Source organism: Littorina saxatilis, unplaced genomic scaffold (genome assembly GCF_037325665.1).
Source record: "Littorina saxatilis isolate snail1 unplaced genomic scaffold, US_GU_Lsax_2.0 scaffold_414, whole genome shotgun sequence".
NCBI lineage: Eukaryota > Metazoa > Mollusca > Gastropoda > Littorinimorpha > Littorinidae > Littorina > Littorina saxatilis.
The window spans coordinates 1-25,000 of NW_027127270.1; the positions used below are offsets into that span (position 1 = coordinate 1).

Consider the following 25,000-nt stretch of genomic DNA (forward strand, 5'->3'; position numbering starts at 1 on the left):
GAAGAAGAAGAAGGAAGGAAGGAGAAGAAGGAGAAGAAGAAGGAGAAGAAGAAGAAGGAGAAGAAGGAGGAGAAGACGGAGGAGAAGGAGAAGAAGGAGAAGAAGGAAAAGAAGAAGGAGAAGGAGAAGGAGAAGGAGAAGAAGAAGGTGCATTTTGTTGATGAGCGTACAGCTAACAACTAAAATCACCATTGCCGTGTACTGACCTTGACAGCGTTGCGCGCCGTGTCCTTGCTCGGCGTCTTGAAAAGACTCAGCGTGTGGATGGGCTTGGTATTTTCCTCGTCACTGTACACCTCCAGGCTGAGACTGTCGCCCAAGCGTTGTAGCTTGCAGTACCTCCTTTGCAGGTTGGTGGTATTCCACTGTAACACACACACACACACACACACACACACACACACACACACACACACACACACACACACACACACACACACATTAACGCATTAGACTGGCAATCTACCCTTCAAGGCAAAGGCACCGGGCTATCCATACAGAACAAGTTTAGAAGGAGATGGCGTGATAAATGAGATTTTAGGCATGTCGTTTCTTACCATCAGCTTAAGCAAAGCAAAAACACCTACATATTGAGCGGAAATGTTTTTCATCATCATCATCATCATCATCATCATCATCATCATCATCATCATCATCATCATCATCATCATCATCATCATCATCATCATCATCATCATCATCATCATCACCACGCGTAGTGTCACACAAAGCCCAGCAGACACTACTAGGATGTACCACATGACCAATGGCCAGTGTAAAGCAGTTAACCGTTACACGTGTCGTACCTTGTCTGTGCCAGATTGACAGTCAGTAGTTATGTCGAGCCAGCCTTTCATAAGGAGACCTGACGTTGACAGCGTCTGAAAACACAGTAAGACAGACAGCTTCAATACTTAGCACGTGAAAACACTCCCAGCTAATCAGAATTACTCTAAAGTTCAAGAGTACACTAAGTCCTACATCTCAGTGAAGGTAAAATAAGATATCTGAAACATATCGACAAAACAAACTGAAGAATTAGGATTAAAAGTATCGATTGGACATTGAACGTTCCTTCTTTGAGTCACGTGACGTCAGAGTTTAACAAAAGTCGTAGTTCCCTCGTCCTCAGTCAACTGTAGGAAGCGACCATTTCAGCTGTCACTGTCAGGGGTCCTGTGGCTACAACAACAACATGTTGAGTCTCAATGTACCTCAGTCAACTGTAGGAAGCGACCATTTCAGCTGTCACTGTCAGGGGTCCTGTGGCTACAACAACAACATGTTGAGTCTCAATGTACCTCAGTGACGTATGCTGACCTTTGGACAACATCACTTGTCATCATTTTCACGAGTTTTCATTCACAAGCACCTGGGAAATAAATCCCATGTTCCACAGGCAATAAATCCCTGGTTACCATAGTTGCAGGAAGCAGGTTATACATGGATAATCAAAAGCAAACCCAATGGAAACGCTCGGGGACTCTTCGGCTCTTTTCATTGGCGTTTCCCCAGACCTAAACAGACGACACGACACTGCTTTGTACAGTTCCATAAACGAACTGGCAAACTGGCAAACGTAAACAACAAACAAAACTACTCCATGAAAGGTCATAAATTCATCACAAACAAATGAAACCTACCGATATGTTTTGTCTTCCTACAAAGTCATGTGTTTCGATACACAGACGTTCGGAGAAACACGAACGTCAAGTTCAAGTCAAACCAATTGACCCCTGACACACACATTTTGACCCGTGCACAAGACGTTGTATCGATAAACGAAGCGCAAATAAGAAATAATAATAACAGCAAAGAAAATAGCAACAAGATATGCAAACATCTAACAAAGCCGATCAAGCAGAATGACAGGTCTAATGAAAAACAAAGAGGTACTGAGTCGGAAACAAGATCGCGATTCTTTCCTTCGCTGCACGACGCAAATCTTCTGTGACCTTTGACCCAACGTAACTTCCACATTCGATCACTAAGCTTAATACTCACAACTGAAAGCCGAGGGAGTGGAATACCGAGATGAACCTACAGAACTGTGCATCCTCAAGCCTGACATATTCATCCACCATTTTATGAACTCAAAAACACAGAAAGTTGCTTTCACACGCCAACTTTGATTGCCAGTGGTTATCAAACCGGGACTCGTGTGGTTATCAGCACGGAACTCGTGTTTCAAAGCATGGCTCCCTGGGTTGATTGTGCCCTTTACTTTTTCTTTAATTGGTGTTTAACGTCGTTTTCAACCGCGAAGGTTATATCGCGACGGAGGGAAGGGGGGAGATGGGATAGAGCCACTTGTCAATTGTTTCTTGTTCACAAAAGCACTACCGTAAAATCCCTAGCAAACGCCCACCCCCCCACCCCCCTCCGCACAGATTTCGGGTAAAAGTAGGGGGTGGGCGTCTGCTAGGTATACACCCCTTTGCAAGATAAAGTGTCATCACATTTTCACGAGAGAAAAAAAATATACAACCATGTGATTTATGCAGTTCTAATGAAACATAAACACACCGCTTGTTTGGTTTAAACAAGTTTATTCAATAAATTCCATTGGTACTATTACCGCATACATGAAATAAGGAACATGGAGCACAACAAGCTAGGCTTATGAGCGTACTCTTAAAAGCAAATAAAATTTGGCGGACGATTTTAATATAATAAATTTGAAATAATGTCAAAATAATAATGGTAAATTATGGTAGACAAACATGTAACAAGTCGCGTAAGGCGAAAATACAATATTTAGTCAAGTAGCTGTCGAACTCACAGAATGAAACTGAACGCAACGCAACGCAGCAAGACCGTATACTCGTAGCATCGTCACTCCACCGCCCGTGGCAAAGGCAGTGCACGTGGAATGGACAAGAAGAGCGGGGTATTCGTTGCGCTGAGAAGGATAGCACGCTTTTCTGTACCTCTCTTCGTTTTAACTTTCTGAGCGTGTTTTTAATCCAAACATATCATATCTATATATTTTTGGAATCAAGAACCGACAAGGAATAAGATGAAAGTGTTTTTAAATTGATTTCGAAAAATAAAATGTGATAATAATTTTTATATATTTAATTTTCAGAGCTTGTTTTTAATCCGAATATAACATATTTATATATTTTTGGAATCAGCAAATGATGGAGAATAAGATAAACGTAAATTTGGATCGTTTTATAAATTTTTATTTTTTTTTACAATTTTCAGATTTGTAATGACCAAAGTCATTAATTAATTTTTAAGCCACCAAGCTGAAATGCAATACCGAAGTCCGGGCTTTGTCGAAGATTACTTGACCAAAATTTCAACCAATTTGGTTGAAAAATGAGGGCGTGACAGTGCCGCCTCACTTTTCACGAAAAGCCGGATATGACGTCATCAAAGACATTTATCAAAAAAATTCAAAAAAAATTCGAGGATTTCATACCCAGGAACTCTCATGTCAAATTTCATAAAGATCGGTCCAGTAGTTTAGTCTGAATCGCTCTACACACACACACACACACACACACACGCACGCACGCACGCACACACGCACATACACCACGACCCTCGTTTCGATTCCCCCTCGATGTTAAAATATTTAGTCAAAACTTGACTAAATATAACAATAAAAGGAAAAAAAAAACAAAGGAAAAAAAACACAAAAAAACATGCTAAACTAACAACAGTACTCACACGCGCTCGCACACTCACTCGCACACACACGCATACAATGACTTCCACATGGTTGAAAATAGAATACTACCAGAACAAGGAAATGTAAACAGTACTGCACATAGTCGTTTCGAACATGGATGAGATAAATGCATTCATTATTCAAAACGTTTGCTTAATAAGATAAACCTGAATAACTGGTCAAATATCAATGCATTTTCGCTGTCTGACTTGTCTCTATTGCCATACAGAAAATCATCAGCGGTTAGCAAATCATAGTTGGGCAGTGTTGACAAGGTGACTTCACGTATTTGAAGAGATAAGGGGCAATGAAAAATATAGTGCTCCGCATTTTCAACAGGATAACCACAAGTGCATGACGGGTCGGGAATTAAATGTCTGTCAAATAGATCACTATTTAGATTGCTGATCCTCAATCTCAGTCTGCAATGGATAATTTCTGATTTTCGATCAGATGTGTATCTATACGAGGTAACAACAGAATCATCAGAACTAATACGTTTTTTAAATAACCCAATAGAATCAAGTTGTTTTACAGTATCTGGAAGCTCATTCCACAGGGAAGTCGAAGACAGAAAAAATGACTTTTTATACAGTTCAGTTCGAGAGTGGGGAGTCTGTCTGTGGTCTTCGTCTATGGTAAGGGTTCACAGAAGCAACGAGAGGAGGCAGACGTTCTAGTAAGTATGGTGGCACGCGTGCATTAACTAATTTGAAATACAAAATCAATTTGTGTCTTTTTCGCCTCTCCTTAAGTGTTGTAAATCCTGATTCATCGTACAATTTTTAGTGACTCGTGCCACGAACTGCACCTATAATGGTTCTTATGGCATCAAGATGCAAGTTTTCTAATAAAGTAGCTAATCTGTCAGAACAGTTATTCCAAATGACGTCAGAAAAATCAAAATGGGGAATAATAAAAGATTTATACATAAGTTCAAGTGCCTTTTGGCTAAGGCGATACTTATAGGACCGAAAACATGAGAGAAGAACACGTACTTTAGATATAATTGACTGAACATGTGATTCCCATTTGCAGTCGCTCTGAATCAGTACACCAAGATGTTTGTGAACGTGGTTTTCTCCAATACTTTTCCAATGCAACTGAGTAATGAAATCGGACGATAGTTACTACAGTGTTCTTTTTCACCTTTCTTATAAATGGGATTCACATGAGCTACTTTCCAAATTTTCGGAAACTTTCCCTCAGCCAACGATCTCTGGAAAAGGGTTGCAAGCGGATTTGAAATAATACAAGCAGCAAGTTTAAGAAGTTTATTGTGAACCAAATCAGGACCTACTGCTTTCCTAACATCGAGGTTGTTTAGAACAGACTACACCCACCCATCTAGGTCACAGCTCGTTGCAAAAAATCAAACAAGGCAGAGCCAAGGGTATGAGACAATCTCCCCGACACGTGCGCCCCATCCTTTTGCATCAGGCATGAAGTTGTTTAAACAAATAAAGATCAACATTCTGTGATAAAAAAAGAAGAACACACGTGACCTTGATTCTTCTCATTCTTAGAATAAGTTCAGCACAATTCAGTTTCTTCTCTTGTTTAGAAATCCTCTTCAAAGTATTTCATCATCCAATTACCATGCAAGAAATGATGACAGCTATTAAACGGTTAAATAACGACAAAAGCCCTGGTTCAGATGGGTATAAAGCTGAGTTTTTATATTTAGTCAAGTTTTGACTAAATATTTTAACATCGAGGGGGAATCGAAACGAGGGTCGTGGTGTATGTGCGTGTGTGCGTGTGTGTGTGTGTGTGTGTGTGTGTGTAGAGCGATTCAGACTAAACTACTGGACCGATCTTTATGAAATTTGACATGAGAGTTCCTGGGTATGAAATCCCCATACGTTTTTTTTCATTTTTTTGATAAATGTCTTTGATGACGTCATATCCGGCTTTTCGTGAAAGTTGAGGCGGCACTGTCACGCCCTCATTTTTCAACCAAATTGGTTGAAATTTTGGTCAAGTAATCTTCGACAAAGCCCGGACTTCGGTATTGCATTTCAGCTTGGTGGTTTAAAAATTAATTAATGACTTTGGTCATTACAAATCTGAAAATTGTAAAAAAAAAATAAAAATTTATAAAACGATCCAAATTTACGTTTATCTTATTCTCCATCATTTGCTGATTCCAAAAACATATAAATATGTTATATTTGGATTAAAAACAAGCTCTGAAAATTAAATATATAAAAATTATTATCAAAATTAAATTGTCCAAATCAATTTAAAAACACTTTCATCGTATTCCTTGTCGGTTTCTGATTCCAAAAACATATAAATATGATATGTTTGGATTAAAAACACGCTCAGAAAGTTAAAACAAAGAGAGGTACAGAAAAGCGTGCTATCCTTCTTAGCGCAACTACTACCCCGCTCTTCTTGTCAATTTCACTGCCTTTGCCATGAGCGGTGGACTGACGATGCTACGAGTATACGGTCTTGCTGAAAAATGGCATTGCGTTCAGTTTCATTCTGTGAGTTCGACAGCTACTTGACTAAATATTGTATTTTCGCCTTACGCGACTTGTTTAAGTTCTTTTTAAAAGATCTCTGTTCTTTTCTTTTGAGATCCCTGAATTGTAGCTTTGAAAAGGGAGAGATGTCTATCACCTAGAGACAGGGAGTTATTACCTGTATACCAAAGGATGGAAAGGATAACAGTTTTTTTGAAAAATTGGCGACCCATTACACTGTTGAATGTAGTTTATAAGATTGCTTCATATTGTATTGCTGAACGGTTAAAGTCTGTGTTACCAAACTTGATCCATGAAGATCAGACAGGCTTTTTTAAAGGAAGGTACATTGGCCAAACAATAAGGTTATTATATGATACTCTATTTTATGTGAATAAGCATAATATACGTGGCCTCTTAATGTGCATTGACTTTGAAAAAGCTTTCGATAGCGTTTCTTTGTCCTTCATTGATAAATGTTTGTGCAAATTCAACTTCGGTGATGACATTAAAAGATGGATTTTCACTTTTTATAATAATATTAGATCATGTGTTTCTGTGAATGGTAAATATTCCAGTTGGTTTGATGTACAAAGAGGTACCAGACATGTAGTTCCAATGTTGCCTCATTTATAGTTAATATGTGCCGAATTCCTGTCCATTATGATCCGCCAGAGTACAGAAATAAAAGGTATAAAGGTGGCAGATGATGAAATATTAATATCCCATTTTGCAGATGATACTGCTTTATTTCTAGATGGTTCAAAACATAATTGTGTGTGCATGTATGAACAGTTTGAAGCAATTTGCCTCTATATCTGGTTTGAACATGAATTATGAGAAAACCACGGTAGTTTGGATAGGCTCACATACAAGTTGTATTATTAAATGTATGCCTGAACTTGAGCTCAGTTGGAACCCTGTAACATTTAAGAGTTGTGCCATTGTCTTTTCAATCAATTTAGATGAAATTATACCCTTTACTTATAAACATAAATTTGTAGAAATTGAAAATTTGTTAAAGTCCAGGTACAGAAGAAATGTAACCCCCTTTGGAAAAATAACAATTATTAAGAATTGGCGCTGTCTAAGTTAACTCATCTGTTTATGAGTTTACCAGACCCTGATGATAAGTTTTTGTTTGATTTGAATAAGTTTTGTTTTTTCCTCTCTGTGTCGAATAGTAAGAAGGATAGAATAAAGAGAATAACAGCATATCAGTCGTTCGAAGATGGGGGTCTCAAAATGGTGTATTTGAAATGCTTTTTGTCATCTCTGAAGATTTCCTGGTAACAGCGAGTCCTTTGTAGCGAAGGAAAAGTAATGAAACTTTTACAAGCTCTGTGTCCCCTTTTACATAATATTCACAAGAGAGGTGGTGAGTTTGGAAACATATTGCTGCAAAGAGTTCAGAATCCTTTCTGGAGGGATGTTTTCAAACATTAAAAGCATTTTGCATGTAAATGTGTCCCCATCTCCTTGAGTGATTTTGCCTTAGAGCGTCTGTATCATAATGTACATATCTGCATAGATAAAAAGGTTATTTATAACAGGAATTGGATGGAAAACGGCATTACGACAGTCGGTCACTTGATGAAAGCCGATGGGTTTTTGTCATATAACGATTTTAAATTGAAACATTCAAATTTACACCTGAATTTTGTTTTTTTCGAGGGCGTTATGCGCTCAGTTAAGAATTTTCATAAAAAATTAAAGTTGGATGCAGTTTTAAACAATTTTTTTTTCATATTGGTGATGATGTTGTATAGAAACAAATAGCTAAAGGTGGAGTAAAACATATATGTACCCATCTTGTGAAAAATGATGGCAATCTACAGTGCATGGAAAAATGGTCTAATTTATTAAATGTTGATGTAAATGTTAGAAATGTGTTTTTGACAATAAGGCGAACTACACAAGACACATACCTAAGGTGGTTCCAGTATAGAATACTACATAGAATTTTTCCCACTCCACGCCTGTTATTTTTGATGAACATTTCTGACACATCACTATGTAGCTTTTGTACACAGGAAGAGGAAACCTTTGAACATTTGTTTTGGTAGTGCACAAGAGTTAAAGCCATATGAAATCGATGACTATACACGCTAATTGCTTTGCCAACAGCTGGAGACATGCTAAATTAAGTTCCCTGCAAGATATTGTGGTCTAGGACCCCTTAAATGTTGAGATATTTGAATTTTTATTTTGATCTAGATCGTCCTATTTATAGATTTGCCAACAGAGGGAACGTTGACGCAAGGGAAATAACTTCGCGTCTTTGTTGACATCCTCAGTTTTTCAGAGGCTAGAACAAGCTGTAATGCATGTATATGGTCCGCGCATGGCGACATATCGTCATTACATGGTCTTATGGTGCGTTTGACATCGATTATGGGCAAACTACACTTTGTAAACACGGGAGCGCAAACTTGTTTGGTCTGATTTCACAGAATGGTTATGCCTAAATTTCACACATTGCAGTAATTTGAATTTGTCAAAAGAGCTTGTCATTTTAGGGTATTTAGACAACTTTCATACGGATGCTGTTTTTGATTTGTTTATTCTCCTTGCCAAACAAACTATATTTGGAGCCAAATTAAATAAGACAGTCCCAACACTAAATGTTTTTGTGAAAAATGTCAAACAAAGTTTTTTGATCGAAAAGTATAATGCTAGTGTAAATAATTATTATGGTAAATTTGCAAAGGATTGGTGTTTACATGGACACTTTTTACATTGATGCCATATGATAATTGTATTGATTGATTTCGTATGAACATTTTTGAATGTGATACTCCCTGATCCATTTATTCATAACATGTTATACAGTACTTGTATGCCAATAATTAAACCCCATGTATACTTGGAGGCTAAAGTGTGACCACCGTCCCCACCTACCCTCCCTCCCCTCCCCTCCCCTCCCCCAACCTCCGCCCCCCCCCCCCCTTCCATGTCCCCTGTCTTTTCAACAACCCACCCTACTGTCTATGTCTGTGTCTTGTCTAGGTATGTGCGTGTGTATGCGCTAAGACAGCCATACCTTATGTTGATAAACTCTGTGTATGTTGTATGTTATGTTGTGTTTATATGTATAGAAAAGAAATAAAAAATAAAAAATAAAAAATAAAGTATTTCATCACACCTTGGTCAACTTCTTGAGATCTAACTGGCGGTCCTTCAGACAACTTTCTTTTTTCCTTTTCTTTCCCGTATTGCTGATTTGTTATGTCTTTGTGTTCCCTCCACTCTCTCATTCTTTTTTTATAGGATGTGTGCTTCGGCATGGTTGAACGTTACGTCGGTGTTCAAACCAAACCTCGTATCGTCATTTTTGTTGTTTTGAGGAAAACGAAAAAAACTGAATTAAAAATTCACAAAATCAAATTCCAATATTTAATGAATCTTTGTGATGCCAGAAGTGGGTTCCTGGTAAGAAATTGAGAATTCGTGGTCAGATGAAGCCGTCACGCTTCAATGAATGTTGATACAAGCTTTTCTCACAAAACGGTGCCCAAAAAGTGTGGAGATGCGTGGCTTTTAGTTTGTGTAAGAATACATGTTTTCTTTGTTAATGAGACGTAAATTGTTCACTTTTACACATACACACACACACACACACACACACACACACACACATACACACACACACACACACACACACACACACACATACACACATACACACACATGCATCGTCGCGATATAACCTTCGTGGTTGAAAACAACGTTAAACACCAAATAAAGAAAGAAAGAACACACATGCACGCACGCACATATGCACGCACACAATCATTATGAATGTGCACATATCGTAGATAAAGGAGGCAGACCGTCTTAAAACTAATTTAAAAAACAAAAAAACCGGGGTAGTCGTTTACAAGGAAGTGACCCCTCTGCACAACTTTTGGCCAAAAGTGGGGGGTGGGCATTTGCTAGATACTGGGCGTTTGCTGGGGATTTTACGGTAGTTGATTGTGCACTTACAAAAACGATGTTTGGTGGTTTGTTGTCAGATCAGCTTTTTTGTCGGTCCTCGGGGGGCATATCGACTTTTGTTCGATCAAACATCTTATATAAGACAAGTAAATACGGACAAACATAAGATGTTTGATGGGTTGTTGACAGACCAGCTTTTTTGTCGGTCAATAAATATGAAACAAAAGTCGATATGCCCCCCGAGGACCGACAAAAAAGCTGTGCAGAGGGGTCACTACCTAGTAAACGCCTACCCCGGTTTTTTGTTGGGTTGTTGTTTTATACACGTTATCCACAAGAACAATATGGACGATTATCCCCGAGTACGCAGTACTAGGGTCCAGCAGATTTAAATTGTGTGTCTGTGTATCTGTCTGTCTGTCTGTCTGTCTCGACTTAACAGCTTATTGCTGGGAAACTACTGGGCGCAGTTCGTTCAAAAGTTGATACACTAACTTGATAATAGGTCCGATTGATCGTATTAAAACTTCATAATGTTACCTGGGACCTAAATGCGAAATATTCCACAAAAACGACTCTTAACGGGGGGAGGTTTGGCAGTGGGAGTACAACTGCCGTGCAGCTAATGGAACAGCCAGCTAGCCGGTGCGAATCACGTCCGCCTATGACCAAAGTGATCGGGGATCGATTCCCGGCATGGGCGGTCTATATATTTTTTTTTGTTATTTAAATTCTTGTTTACTATTGTTTATTATGAACGTTTTAATGTTTTATTTCACTCTAATAATTTTGTTAGTTGTGTAAAATAAATAAAATTTAAAAAAAATTAATTCTTGTTTACTATTGTTTATTATGAACGTTTTAATGTTTTATTTTACTCTAATAATTGTTTTAATTGTGTAAAATAAATAAATTTTTTAATTTTTTTTTAATCCACGTGCACAAGACGAAAGCACGTCCGCCTATGGCCAAAGTGATCCGGGTTCGATTCCCGGCATGGGTGGTCTATTTTTATTTTAAGTTATTGAGACATCCCAGTGCACTAAGGGATTTATAGAGCAAATCGAGAAAATTCATTATTGTGTAAAGCCGAGCGGTGGTAGCTTCACGGAAACTGTCTGCGTCTAAGGTGTTACTGTGCGTGCGGTCTTAAAGGACATTTGTCAGGATGGCATTCAAACCACACGCACCAGACGAACAGACGAACAAAATACAAAGTCAACAAGAGTGTAATAGGATTTCCAATTGTATTCAAACAAAAACATCAAAAGAAAACATACGTGGGTCCTTCCATAGAAAGTATATCTATAAAGAGTCTAGGTTGGCTTTAATACAGTCTAAACACTACACTAACAAATAAAATCTGAGTCTTTACAATGCTGGAAAATCGGGCATGACCCGAAGGTACTCTAGCGATCTAACTTACTCTTTGAAAACAAAACCTAAGTCCTACTCTGGATGAAAAATCGGGCAGGGGTTCGGGGCCTGGACAAAATCGAGCGACGCCACTCGAATAAGCCTTGTGGTAACCTAGCAAACAGCGCGCACTGCTCACTATTGCCGATGGGACAAGAGTTGCGTATCGAGGACGTGGTCCGTAAAAACCACACGCAACTCTGAGGAGAAGCACCAAGCACAGGGCGTAGGGTCGAACCACTTTAAACCCAGCTCAGTGTATCTTCTCCAGGGGAAAGACACCAAGCATTTGCGCAAACTCCCTCGCTTTTCGCCTGGCTTGATGCACTTCCCCCCTGACCTCACGAGGACAGGGGTCTTTTATAGCTAACGGGGCTTCCTCCCACGTCACCCTAGCAGGACCAATGAGAATCCCGCTCTGGCAGCGCGGGAGCAAAAGGGAGGGGAGGTGGAGGGCTCCGAGCCTGCGGCCAGCCTCCTTACAAACTGAAGTTAAATCCCTCAAACATACACCAAAGTTCTTCTATTAAGAAAACACACATGAAAAACGATGTACAGACATATGTCATCAAACGACCAAGCTTACAACGCATCTGTAGATACCAAACACTTGTAGGTAGACAAAAACGCAGACGAACTGCAAAACTTCCAATTACACACTGTCTCTCAAAGACTGAGCAATTATGTTACTCACAAAAATACTTCTCCTTTAGTATACAAAACGTACATTAGACGTCCATATCAAACAGCAAATCCATGCCCATAAAAACCCCACAAAAATGCTGCGTGCTCAAAGCAACAACGGTCACTGCCATAACAAAAACATCGGCACACCCCGGTTTCATCTGTCTTTATACATTCGCATACGCCACATATATGATTAATATAACGCCTACATTCTACTGAATACATATATATATTGAATATACGAACAAAAAAAAAGGGACACCGAGAAAAAGAATGGCAAAATAACATAGGGAGAGAGAGAGTACGTGTTTGGGAACATAGCAGCAGAACACGTCAAGCCTATAAATAAACAGCAAACGAAAGAGAGGGTAAAAAGAACATGCCCCTCTTCATAAAAACCTTCCTAAAAACTGATCGTCAAACTTAACAAAGATGGTCCTAAAACAAAAAGGGACTTTATGTGTTATGTCCAAAAACGATGTAATCAAAACATTACAAGAACAGGTAGGGCAAAGAAGATCCTAAAATCTCCAAGTCGAATCATCAGTTTCCTACAGCTACAGGGGAAGGGGGGGGGGGTGTAAAGTCCAGTTGCGGGAGGGGGAGGGAAGGAATAGAACAAATGCCCCTCCGTGGTCAGCTCGGTTTCCCAGGGCCAGCCCCGCTCGCCTTATCAACACATGTGAAAGCAATTAAATCGCTCGGTACCGGAGTTTTGCTAAGGAATAGAGGGCAACTCCGATCTGGCTGCACCAAAGTGGTCAGCTTAAATTGACCTACTTTCTCTGCTCAAAACACGGGTCATCCGTACTGTATCCCCTCTTGTACACACTCGGTTTACTCTCCTTGTACATCATCAGTATCATATGATTAACGTAAAAATACATGTATCGTACATGTATCGAATATATGGATAAAAGGAATATCAAATAAAAGGGTACAGAATAAAAGAAAGGAGCAAGAGAGAGAGAGGGTGTGCGTGCATGTGTACGTATGTGTGTAGAGGCAGAAAACATTAACTCCATTCTTAGCAACCTGAAGGAAGGGGAGAAAGAATACGTTGCATCCAAAAACGGGGTGATTAGAACGTTATTAAAAAGGATAGAGATATTCCAGAACTCAAACGTTTGTCACTCTGTACTGTACAACTAGGAGAGTTGCAAGTTCAGCCATTTCGGTCCTTTATTTTGGGGAGGGGCGGAAAGAGGGGGGGGGGGAACACAGACCATGCCGTGGTCAGTCCGCTCTTCGCGGCCCGTCAGGCTAGCACAGCACTGCATGTGCACCGACAGAGAGTCTAAAAGAGTGAAAAAAGGGGGGGGGGAGGTGGGTTTGGGGCCCAGGGCAACTGCCTCTCGGGGTCGGCTTGCCCTGTTCAAGTCCGGTCAGGTCGGGGCCAGTGCCACAGGTGCAAGCGATTAACCGCTTGGCACCAAAGTCTTGCTAAGAGAAAGAGGAAAAACCCAATTCTGGTGCACACAAGTTGTCGGCTTAAAGTGACCTATTTACGCACTGGCGATTTGTACTGGGTCACCTTTTGTACTATTACAGGACTTTCCTTGGGGAAATAAGAAATACAAAAAAAAGAAACATAGGTGTACTGCACTTTTCTCCACATGCCCCCTTCTAAAAAAATAAGTTTGTCCCCAAACTTGGCAACATCATAAAAAGAAGATGAACACATCTTAGAATCAAAAAAAGTATAAGAAGGAGAAAAGTGTCACTGATCTCACCCCCAGGTTTACAAACCAACAAGAATAATACAAAAAAGTTATGTTTCTCCAAATTGTGACAAAATCGAAACATGGCAAAGAATACTTGACGATTGATTTCCTAAGTCGATTATTCTTTATCAAAAGTACAACGGAGAAAACGACAACTGGCCTATATTGGTTACACTCTTCAAAAACTTTCTCAAATGTACATTGGTGTGACACTCATCATAAAACCACACATTTAGACACAGTTTCAAACCTAACAGGTATACTCGAAAAAAAACCAACAACGAACAAACCGCAAAGTACCCTTCTACGTTCAAGCACTGAGTGACTATACACAGGTTACCATACAAAAACCAAATATTTACAAGAGCTCCGGTCCTCTTTCAAACCAAAGTCACATTTTCATCGTTATGGTTCTTAATGTCGTGCGCACGCCATCACTCCGAAATAACATTGTCACCGGAAACAAAACAAACATTTAAATGCATCTAATTCAATACTGTCACTGTCTCTTTTGTCGTTGGTTATGCTAATCTATGCTTTTTAACAAAAATCAGAACAAAAACATCTATCTAGCTCCCCACCCTTATCGATCGCGAAATCACTGGTGCCTATTTCCTTGATGCTTACGTCCGACGCTTGAGTTGTCGCCTTCTCCGTCGACGTCGTCCCTCTCGGTGGATTCCGGGAGAGTGGTACCTCGACGACATCGGGCGCGTCCTCGCGGCGCCGGACAGCAACACAGGACCAGATGACACCCGGCGCGTCCTCGCGGCGCCGGACAGGAACGCAGGAACGCAGGAACGGGTGACCTCTGTGACGAATTCTGTGGCGGTGATAGGACTCGAGACGCACCAGCTGCAGCGTCAGACAGGTTCCCCTGTCTCGTCAGACAGAGGCAGGAATCGCGGGCTCGTGGCAGCGCGCCGTAAAGCTCGCTCGCAGCCCGGATCCCCTGCAGCGCACTGGGCAGCTGGGTTGTCCTCGTCAGGTCAATGAGAGTGTTTGTTGTTGGTATCGGCTGCGTTTCGTGATGACGTATGTTCGAGCTTTCTCCCTCGTTTGAGATGTGATGACGTAATTCTTCTTTCTCCGTTGTTGTGCGTGGCTGCTTTCTTTCTCCAACATAGGACAGAATCAGGTTCCGACGTGTCGTCTCCAGGACTGGGCTCCGTACTGTTATACCTCAGCACACCTAGCAGCTCCTCAGTCGATTATAGTTATAATGTTCGACTCCAGTCCCCTTCCGAGTTTCATCTTCCTCAGGCTCCCCTCGCTGTCCCGGCTTTCCCTTCTCCGGTTTTTCTGACAGCCCCACCTATGTGATCAGCATAGGTACATCGGACGACACGGCTCCTGTCATTCCCCTGACATTCGCCCCCGCCCGCCTCACAAGTAGCACTTCACTGCCTTCTTGCGTTGGCGGAGTCGGTCTGATTCTTGCTCCCGCGGACCGCAAGACTACATCCCGTCGTCTTTCCAGAAAACAGCCCGTCATCTCCTTTTGGTTTGACCCTGGGGCTCACAAGGGAGCCGCAAAGTTGATGACAGAAGTACCATAAATCGTCATTTTGTACATCTGCGTTTGGGGATTATGCGCTGATTGACGTCATCGTGTGCCGTGGTGCTGCCGTTATTGCCTGGTGGATCCTTTGTCTGTGACGAGTTAATTGTTGTCGGACAGTTGAGATAAATCCAAAATAAAAAGAGTTCATTAAAAAAAAACCGATGACGTCTCTTCGTGATGACTGGCGTTCCGTGGGTTTGTTGCTAGCTTCTCCCCTTACTCGTTGTCGTACCCGAACCTCTTCGGGGGTCGCCGGATTCGGAGGCTTCGTTTCAGCGTTGCTGGCGTCTCCTCGTCCGGTCTGTCTTCCAGGCCCGACGATAGATTGTCGTCGTCTTCCTGGCAAGTCTCGAGCGCTTCGGCAGCGTGCTCGCGATGACTTGCTGCAAGTTCTGTCTGGGAGCCTTTATCGTTCTCGGGCGTGTCGTCCACCCAACTCTCATGTGGACTCTCAGCGTGGAAAAGCTTCAGATGGTCGACGTGTACGACGACAGGCGTTGCCCCCCCACTTGACTGTATTTTGCAGTCAACTTCGCCAATCTTGCCGAGGACTAGATATGGTCCTATGTAGCGCGAGTTGAGCTTGTTCTTGTTGAGGTTAGGGGAGTACCCAGTCACCTCTCTGGAACTCTCTGACGCCCGCCTTCTTGTCGTAGTTTCTCTTCTGTCTTTCTGCAGCCCTCTGCAGGTGTTCTCGTGCGAAGCGAAAGTTCTCTCGTGTCGAGTCCCTCACCCACTCGACGTACTCGGACGGGCAGCGTCGTGTGGGCGTTGCTGACTCGGTATCGTACATCAAATCGATAGGGAGTGTGATTTCTCTCCCCATCATTAGCAGGTTTGGACTGCACCCCGTACTGTCGTGTCTCGTGGAGTTGTACGAGCACGTGACGTAGGGGAGATGGCAGTCCCAGTCGTCTTTGTTGTCGTCACAGAACTTTGACAGCATATCGATGAGAGTGCGGTTGAGTCTTTCTATTTGACCGTCGGACTGTGGTCGGTAGGGCGCCGTCCTTGTCTTCTTGATCTCCAGTAGGTCACAGAGCTCGTGAATCAACCCAGATTCGAACTCTTTTCCTTGGTCCGTGTGGATGACTCGTGGCGTGCCGAACAGCATGAAGAGCTCCGTGACGAGGGTGTTGGCCACAGTGCAGGCTCAAGGATGATGGTTGTAGAACGATGGGAGTCGACAGCTTACTGTAGAAGTCTGGGTGCATGACGGATACTGACGCACCCGTGTCAATCAAAGCGTCTGCTTCGATCCCTTCTAGTCGAACCTTGACGTGTGGACCTTCTGTTTCTTCCATAAAATCGGGTCTGGTGTCCTGGATATCAGCCGATGCATGACCCCTGCTTCGGCTATCGTCGGTTTCCCGAGTGCTTGTTGAATGTAGTCTGCCGCCTTGTCTTGCTCTGCTCACACTCCCTGGCGATGTGTGAAGGGCTGGAACAGTAGAAACACCTCCTCTGCGGCCTGGGGCTCTCCATTTCTTGCTTGTTTTCTTCTATTGTGAAGACGTGTGCGTCATCCTTCAGGCGCCGACGAGCCCTCGTCTTCCTGAAGGATTCAAATTCCATTGCCAGCATGACAGCCTCCTCCACTGTCGCTGGCTTTCCCTGAAGGACAGCCCATTCCATTTCTGGGTTGTCCAGACTGTCAAGGTAGCTTGTGACTGTCAGCTGTTCGGACAGCTCTCCCGTAGCTGTGGGGTAGGCCTTCCGGATCATCCCCTTCAGATCAAGAGCGAGTGCCGCCAGCGACTCGCCCTTCTTCCGCACCCGGCTCCTAAGAGAAGCCCGGTGCATTTCCGTTTGGTTCGGGGGTTCGAACCTAGCTTCCAGCGCTCCCACGAGCGCGTCGTAGTCCCCCCGAAGTGCCGTGTGTAACTGGGTCAGCACTGACACGGCCTGGTCCCTCAGGCGGGCCGCCAGTTCCATGGCGCACCTCCTCTTGGACCAGCCGTTCATGCTGGCCACAATCTCGAACTGGACGAGAAAGTCGCCCCAGCTCGTTTTCCCGTCGAATGTTGGCGGCTTCCGGTTTGTTGGATGGTCCCTCTCCTCATGAGGACCTCTCCAGCGTAGCGGCGTGTCTTGGTTGAGGTCACGGTGGCGCATACCGCCCCACCGTAACCCGTGCTCAGGGCCGGTTAGTTGCCCTCGGTCCAGTAGGTTGTACAGCGGCCGGTGCGTGGCCTCGTCTGGCCTCGGCGAGCGTCGTCCTCGTCTTGCCAGTTCCGGCGATGGTCGCAGCCCAGGGCCCGCCAAGGGAGTAACGGGTACCCCTCCCTCGGCCACCCTGTCGCTGCTGCGTGAAGTCTGGCCCATGGTTGCCCATGAGGTCGTGGAGTGTGGCTTGGTTGATGGTGCGTAGGCCACCAAGCGCTGCGTGAGATCTCCATGTCCCTGCGGGCGAGGTTGATGTCTCCCCTGCTCTAGCGACGACCACAGCTCAGGGCCCGCCAAGGGAGTAACAGGTACCCCTTCCTCGGCCACCCTGTGCTTGCTATGTGGGGCGAGCACCGTGGTTGACCATGGTGCAGTGTCCTCCTGCCTGAGGTCGGGAGTGAGGCTGCGACTTCGACTGTTGCTGACCGTGGCAATCGCCTGTGCCGCCAAGGTCTGCATTTCTCGTTTCGTCTCCTGCAGCATGCTGTCCTGCAGTTCCTGCAGCTCAGCGGCCATCTTGGTGAAGTGGATGCCGCTGGACACTCTCTCGCCAGACAGCATCATCAGTCCCGCCGCGCGCCATTTTGTCTTCAGCGTCAGACATAAACACGCTACAGACAACACACACACACAAAACGTTGCCGCGAAAGCAACGAGAAAATAAAATAAAAGGGAGAGGGAAAAGGATCCTAAACTTATTACTGCTAAATTTTTTTTTTAAAAACCAAACACCAACCTAAACTTCTAACACCAAATGTAAAACCGTTTGGTGGTTGGTGGGATTAGACAAGTGTTACTGTGACCAACCCTAGACCATGGATCCCATTTCTGACACCATATGTAAAGCCGAGCGGTGGTAGCTTCACGGAAACTGTCTGTGTCTAAGGTGTTACTGTGCGTGCGGGCTTAAAGGACATTTGTCAGGATGGCATTCAAACCACACGCACCAGACGAACAGACGAACAAAATACAAAGTCAACAAGAGTGTAATAGGATTTCCAATTGTATTCAAACAAAAACATCAAAAGAAAACATACGTGGGTTCTTCCATAGAAAATATATCTAAAAAAGAGTCTAGGTTGGCTTTAATACAGTCTAAACACTACACTAACAAATAAAATCTGAGTCTTTACAATGCTGGAAAATCGGGCATGACCCGTAGGTACCCTAGCGATCTAACTTACTCTTTGAAAACAAAACCTAAGTCCTATTCTGGATGAAAAATCGGGCAGGGGTTCGGGGCCTGGACAAAATCGAGTGACGCCACTCGATCACTGCTTGTGGGTAACCTTTAGAGTAGCGCGCACTACTCTAATAAGCCTTGTGGTAACCTAGCAAACAGCGCGCACTGCTCACTATTGCCGATGGGTCAAGAGTTGCGTATCGAGGACGTGGTCTGTGAAAACCACACGCAACTCTGAGGAGAAGCACTAAGCATAGGGCGTAGGGTCGAACCACTTTAAACCCAGCTCAGTGTATCTTCTCCAGGGGAAAGACACCAAGCATTTGCGCAAACTCCCTCGCTTTTCGCCTGGCTTGATGCACTTCCCCCCCGACCTCACGAGGACAGGGGTCTTTTATAGCTAACGGGGCTTCCTCCCACGTCACCCTAGCAGGACCAATGAGAATCCCGCTCTGGCAGCGCGGGAGCAAAAGGGAGGGGAGGTGGAGGGCTCTGAGCCTGCGGCCAGCCTCCTTACAAACTGAAGCTAAACTCCTCAAATATGCACAAAAGCTCTTCTATTAAGAAAACACACATGAAAAACGATGTACATACATATGTCATCAAACGACCAAGCTTACAACGCATCTGTAGATACCAACCACTTGTAGGCAGACCAAAACGTAGACGAACTGTAAAACACTTAAAGACTGAGCAATTATGTTACTCACAAAAATACTTCTCCTTTAGTATACAAAACGTACATTAGACGTCCATATCAAACAGCAAATCCATGCCCATAAAAACCCCACAAAAATGCTGCGTGCTCAAAGCAACAACGGTCACTGCCATAACAAAAACATCGGCACACCCCGGTTTCATCTGTCTTTATACATTCGCATACGCCACATATATGATTAACATAACGCCTACATTCTACTGAATACATATATTGAATATACGAACAAAAAGGGACACCGAGAAAAAGAATGGCAAAATAACATAGGGAGAGAGAGAGTACGTGTTTGGGAACATAGCAGCAGAACACGTCAAGCCTAATAATCAGCAAACGAAAGAGAGGGTAAAAAGAACATGCCCCTCTTCATAAAAACCTTCCTAAAAACTGATCGTCAAACTTAACAAAGATGGTCCTAAAACAAAAAGGGACTTTATGTGTTATGTCCAAAAACGATGTAATCAAAACATTACAAGAAAGGCGGGGCAAAGAAGATCCTAAAATCTCCAAGTCGAATCATTTCCTACAGCTACAGGGAAAGGAGGGGTGGTGTAAAGTCCAGTTGCGGGAGGGGGAGGGGAGGACTAGAACAAATGCCCCTCCGTGGTCAGCTGGGTTTCCCAGGGCCAGCCCCGCTCGCCTTATCAACACATGTGAAAGCAATTAAATCGCTCGGTACCGGAGTTTTGCTAAGGAATAGAGCGCAACTCCGATCTGGCTGCACCAAAGTGGTCAGCTTAAATTGACCTACTTTCTCTGCTCAAAACACGGGTCATCCGTACTGTATCCCCTCTTGTACACACTCGGTTTACTCTCTTTGTACATCACCGTGTAATACATGTATCGAATATATGAATATATGAATATCAAGGAAAAGGGTGCAGAATAAAAGAAAGGAGCAAGAGAGAGAGAGGGTGTGTGTGCATGTGTACGTATGTGTGTAGAGGCAGAAAACATTAACTCCATTCTTAGCAACCTGAAGGAAGGGGAGAAAGAATACGTTGCATCCAAAAACGGGGTGATTAGAACGTTATTAAAAAGGGTAGAGATATTCCAGAAGGTAGTGACTATATCCACGGGTCCGTGCCTCTAGTCCCCCATGCTATATCCACGTCAGTGACGTCATTTCCGCGGAATCTCGGAGTCGTTCGGAATCACTCGGCAGTCGAAGCCTCGCGTTGGCACTCGGGACTCTTGGCGCCATATTGTTGAGATGGAGGAGGAGGAAGAATCAATTTGTGTTGCAATTTGTTTTCATAAAATAACAGACCCTGTGTTGGGTCTTGTAACAATAAAGAGAAGTAACTGAATTCACAAACTCATTGCTGAACGACCGCTTGATCTTCTTAGATTTTAAGAGAGCAAAAAATGGTGAATTCAAAATCATGGGAGTACTGTGGACAGTTGTGACTTACGGAGTTCAGCCCCTCAGCACCAATCTAGCGAATAGAGAAGACCAATACATCATTCTTCATCTTCCGGTTGGTAGCTTTAGTCCACACGTTGACAACATTCACTTAAACATTTGAACAATCGACACATGCTTCACACTGCATCAAAAATCACCGCAAACTAGGAAAGTGCAAATCCCGAATAAACATGCAAGTTCAGGTGAGGTTCGTATTAAGGGGGGGGGGGGGGGGGGGCTGCAATGTTGCAATGTCACAACAGAGAACGCTGTATACTGCTCATAAAGTCTAACCATGGAATTATGACATTGATATTTTACAGCTGACGTCCTAGTCATGTCTGTTAAGTGCCGAACCGAAAGCAGGAAAATATTGGGCAAGAGTAGCGTCCCTTGTCAGTGACGTGGATTTAGCATGGGGGACTCGAGGCACGGACCCGTGGATGTAGCCACAGCCATTCCAGAACTCAAACGTTTGTCACTCTGTACTGTACAACTAGGAGAGTTGCAAGTTCAGCCATTTTGGTCCTTTATCTTGGGGAGGGGCGGAAAGAGGGGGGGGGGGGGAACAAAGACCATGCCGTGGTCAGTCCGCTCTTCGCGGCCCGTCTAGCACAGCACTGCATGTGCACCGACAGAGAGTCTAAAAGAGTGAAAAAAAGGGGGGAGGGGGGGTGTGCTTGGGGCCCAGGGCAACTGCCTCTCGGGGTCGGCTTGCCCTGTTCAAGTCCGGTCAGGTCGGGGCCAGTGCCACAGGTGCAAGCGATTAACCGCTTGGCACCAAAGTCTTGCTAAGAGAAAGAGGAAAAACCCAATTCTGGTGCACACAAGTTGTCGGCTTAAAGTGACCTATTTACGCACTGGCGATTTGTACTGGGTCACCTTTTGTACTATTACAGGACTTTCCTTGGGGAAATAAGAAATACAAAAAAAAGAAACATAGGTGTACCGCACTTTTCTCCACAATTGAACGAAGCGCATAGCGCTGAGTTCAATAATTTTTTTCGAGATTTGCTCTATAAATCCCTTAGTGCACTGGGATTGTTTCAATAACGATATTGTCAGTACCGCCATAGAAAAAAGAAGATTCCAAGCGCACATTTTGCAACGCGCATTTGAATAGGCATAACTGTGTGGTCAGGTCGTGTACAGTAAAGATCTACTTTTGTGTGGGGTGTCTCAAGTGTGTCGTGCTTTCGTCACACGCATTTTAATTTCTGTTGGTAAATTCCAGTGTAGCGTTAATCTGAACAGTGATGATCTTTCAGAGAGACCTCATTTGAACTCGGAGAAAGGGCTGTGCTCTTCATTATTTGCGATTCGAAACCTCCAGTCGAGCTTCGACGGATTGACTGTGCGGAGTGACTCCCCTTGAATTGACTCGAAGCCGCGGGACTCGACGGTTCGCACATTTTCAAAACAAATGTGGCATATTTCTCGTGTTATTTCTTCATTCATCGGGGAGTCTGATACTAAATATGAACGGTAAGAATGCTCTGAACCCGACACGTATTATATCCCCATCGTTTTTTCGTTCACATTTGCCCAACATGTTAATTTGCTGAGCGGGGTTTATGTCGTCTGCTAGGGCAATCAAACCACTGCATGCAGTCTGCACTGACTGAGTCTGCACGCACGAGGCACGCTGGTAATAAGTCTTATAATGGTAAGAACGTTCTGAACCCTACACGTTTTCGATTACGATTGTTCTTGCCTTGAAATAATAATTCGGAAACCATTCATTTACTGAACTGATGCAGTCGTATTTCAGTGTAGTCAGTGCGGCTACGTATGACAGAGTCGATCGAGTCAGTCTTCCAAACTGGTCTAGCTGGTACGTTATCGGAATAACACTTGTGTTTTCTGCTAGCGGGTGGGAATTTTATATTAACTCATCATTATGGGGGCGTCCTCGCCCCCATTCTATACGGATAGTTTCGAGGTTGACCATGGGCAGCGCCATTTTGTTGTGAAATACGTCATCAGTTTGTGTACACAGGAAGTTGTGACATCCGTCACCCTATGGGAGGGGTGGAGGCAACATTGTTCATCTGTAGAAAGTTGTGAAATCCGTCACCCTATGGGAGGAGTGAAGGCAAAATTGGTCATCACAGAGTTTGTGTAACACAGGAAGTTGTGAAATACGTCACCCTATGGGAGGGGTGACGGCAAAATCGCAAAAACATGATAGGTCGCAATGTGCAGGGTCAACTGCAACAAACTCAAACCGAGCCATTCATACCTAGTTGTATTTGAGTGACTTATATACCAACATTTTTATGTCTTATTTTTAGCACAGGTGTAGAAAAAATCATGAACCAAAGTGTTATTTATTTTCTAATTTAACATTTGTTTTACAAATGTGACCATGGTCTTTCAAACATACAGTGACATTAAACATTGTTATGTTAAAAAAAAAAGAAAAAAAAAAGCTTTTGTGCACAAATTAGAAAATACATTGTTATTTACATTTTACCTACAGGCCATGCGCCAAACAGTGTGTCTGGCAAAGTCCCACCCAGCAAATTGTCAAGAACAGGCGCTTGCATTTGGATGTGTCCAATGGGGATAGTAGGTTTGGTTGTGATCAATCAGAATAATGTAGGAATAAAAATGTATGACAGTTTGGTATGATGACATGTAATTTACATATGCTGAAATATAATATTATACATTATATAATATTATTATGGCTGTTGCCATGACCGTGAAGCCCAACTAAGGTTTAATGTTATGTAATTCAAAATACCAAAATCAAGCACCTATTAATCTGGTCTACGGTTTTTGCGCGTGAAGATTGAGGCCTTCGTAAACGTTCAACGTTGGCCAATCCTGATTTTAACAATGTTGTGTCGTTTTTTATTATGTTTTATTTTGTTGATCAATTCATAAATATGTCTTCCCAACATATTACAAATGAAACAGAAATAAAGTCTTTGAGAACTACAACAATTATTGTTGCTGTCAAAACCTTGCAAGGCCTCAACAACTGACAAAAGCTATTCTATTTTTATGCACAAGGGGTCTACAATAATGTTTGCGCGTCACCACGTATAATGTAGTCACCACTTGCATAGAAATGCTCTCAAGCGTGACAAAACGTGTTTTTTATGAGAACTATTGTCAACATAAGTGGTGTACATGTCAATGTTTACTTGGTTGACAGATGCGTTCGTTATAGTGTACACCGACGCACCCTTATATCATAATAGGCGAGTCTTTTGCACAACATCCGGTCACTGGATACTTTTTGCGCGAGAAGATTTTGTTCACGTGGAACTACAAACTTCAAGTACAACAAGGTAAGAGAAAAGTGTATATGTGTGCTAACGTACATCATCAACTTGAACATTTTATGTTGCTGTCATGCGTGTTGTCGAAATAGTAAACATTGCGAGCGCTGACAGCTCACTGACAGTGTTGTGACTGTCTCTACCTTCAGATGACCGTGCAGTACATAAATGAAACAGAAATAACGTCTTACAGAACTACAATAATTATTATTGTTGCCGTCAAAACCTTGCAAGGCGTCAACCGTTCTCACGAGATCAGTTAAATTTTCTCTCTCTCTCTCTCTCTCTCTCTCTCTCTCTCTCTCTCTCTCTCTCTCTCTCTCTCTCTCTCTCTCTCTCTCTCTCTCTCTCTCTCTCTCTCTCTCTCTCTCTCTCTCTCTCTCTCTCTCTCTCTCTCTCTCTCTCTGGTATGTATGTCAGTTGTCTGTGTCTCCCTCTGAGTCTCTCCGCTTCTGTCTTTCTATGTCTGTCTCTGTGTGTGTGTGTCTCTCTCTCTCTCTCGCTCGCTCTCGCTTTGTCTCTCTCTCATCCGACTCTTGGCACACAGGTCAAACCAGAGGTTAACTTTAGTACACGTGTACCTAGCAGCAGGGGGGAGGGGAGTGGGGTGATTTCTTCAATTAGCTAAGGGCAGTCAACATGTGTCGTTGTTTGCCGTTCTCATGAGAACAGTTACTTTTGTTTTGTTTGGTTTTTTGCTCCAAATTTGTGCATTTTCACAACAGGCTTTTCTGTTTCATCTCTCATAC

At 43.1% G+C, this 25,000-nt stretch overlaps 1 protein-coding gene across 1 annotated transcript in view; it reads right to left on the bottom strand.

Annotated features, from left to right (window-relative positions):
* Positions 1-212: 212 nt before the first annotated feature.
* The window catches only part of LOC138955726 (uncharacterized), a gene marked incomplete at its 3' end in the record, with an annotated part of 30,794 nt that continues 6,006 nt past the window's right edge, over positions 213-25,000 (bottom strand). Inside the window, 2 exon segments of the mRNA XM_070327275.1 lie at positions 213-365; positions 807-881. Of these exon segments, the coding sequence (XP_070183376.1) occupies positions 213-365; positions 807-881 (228 nt within the window).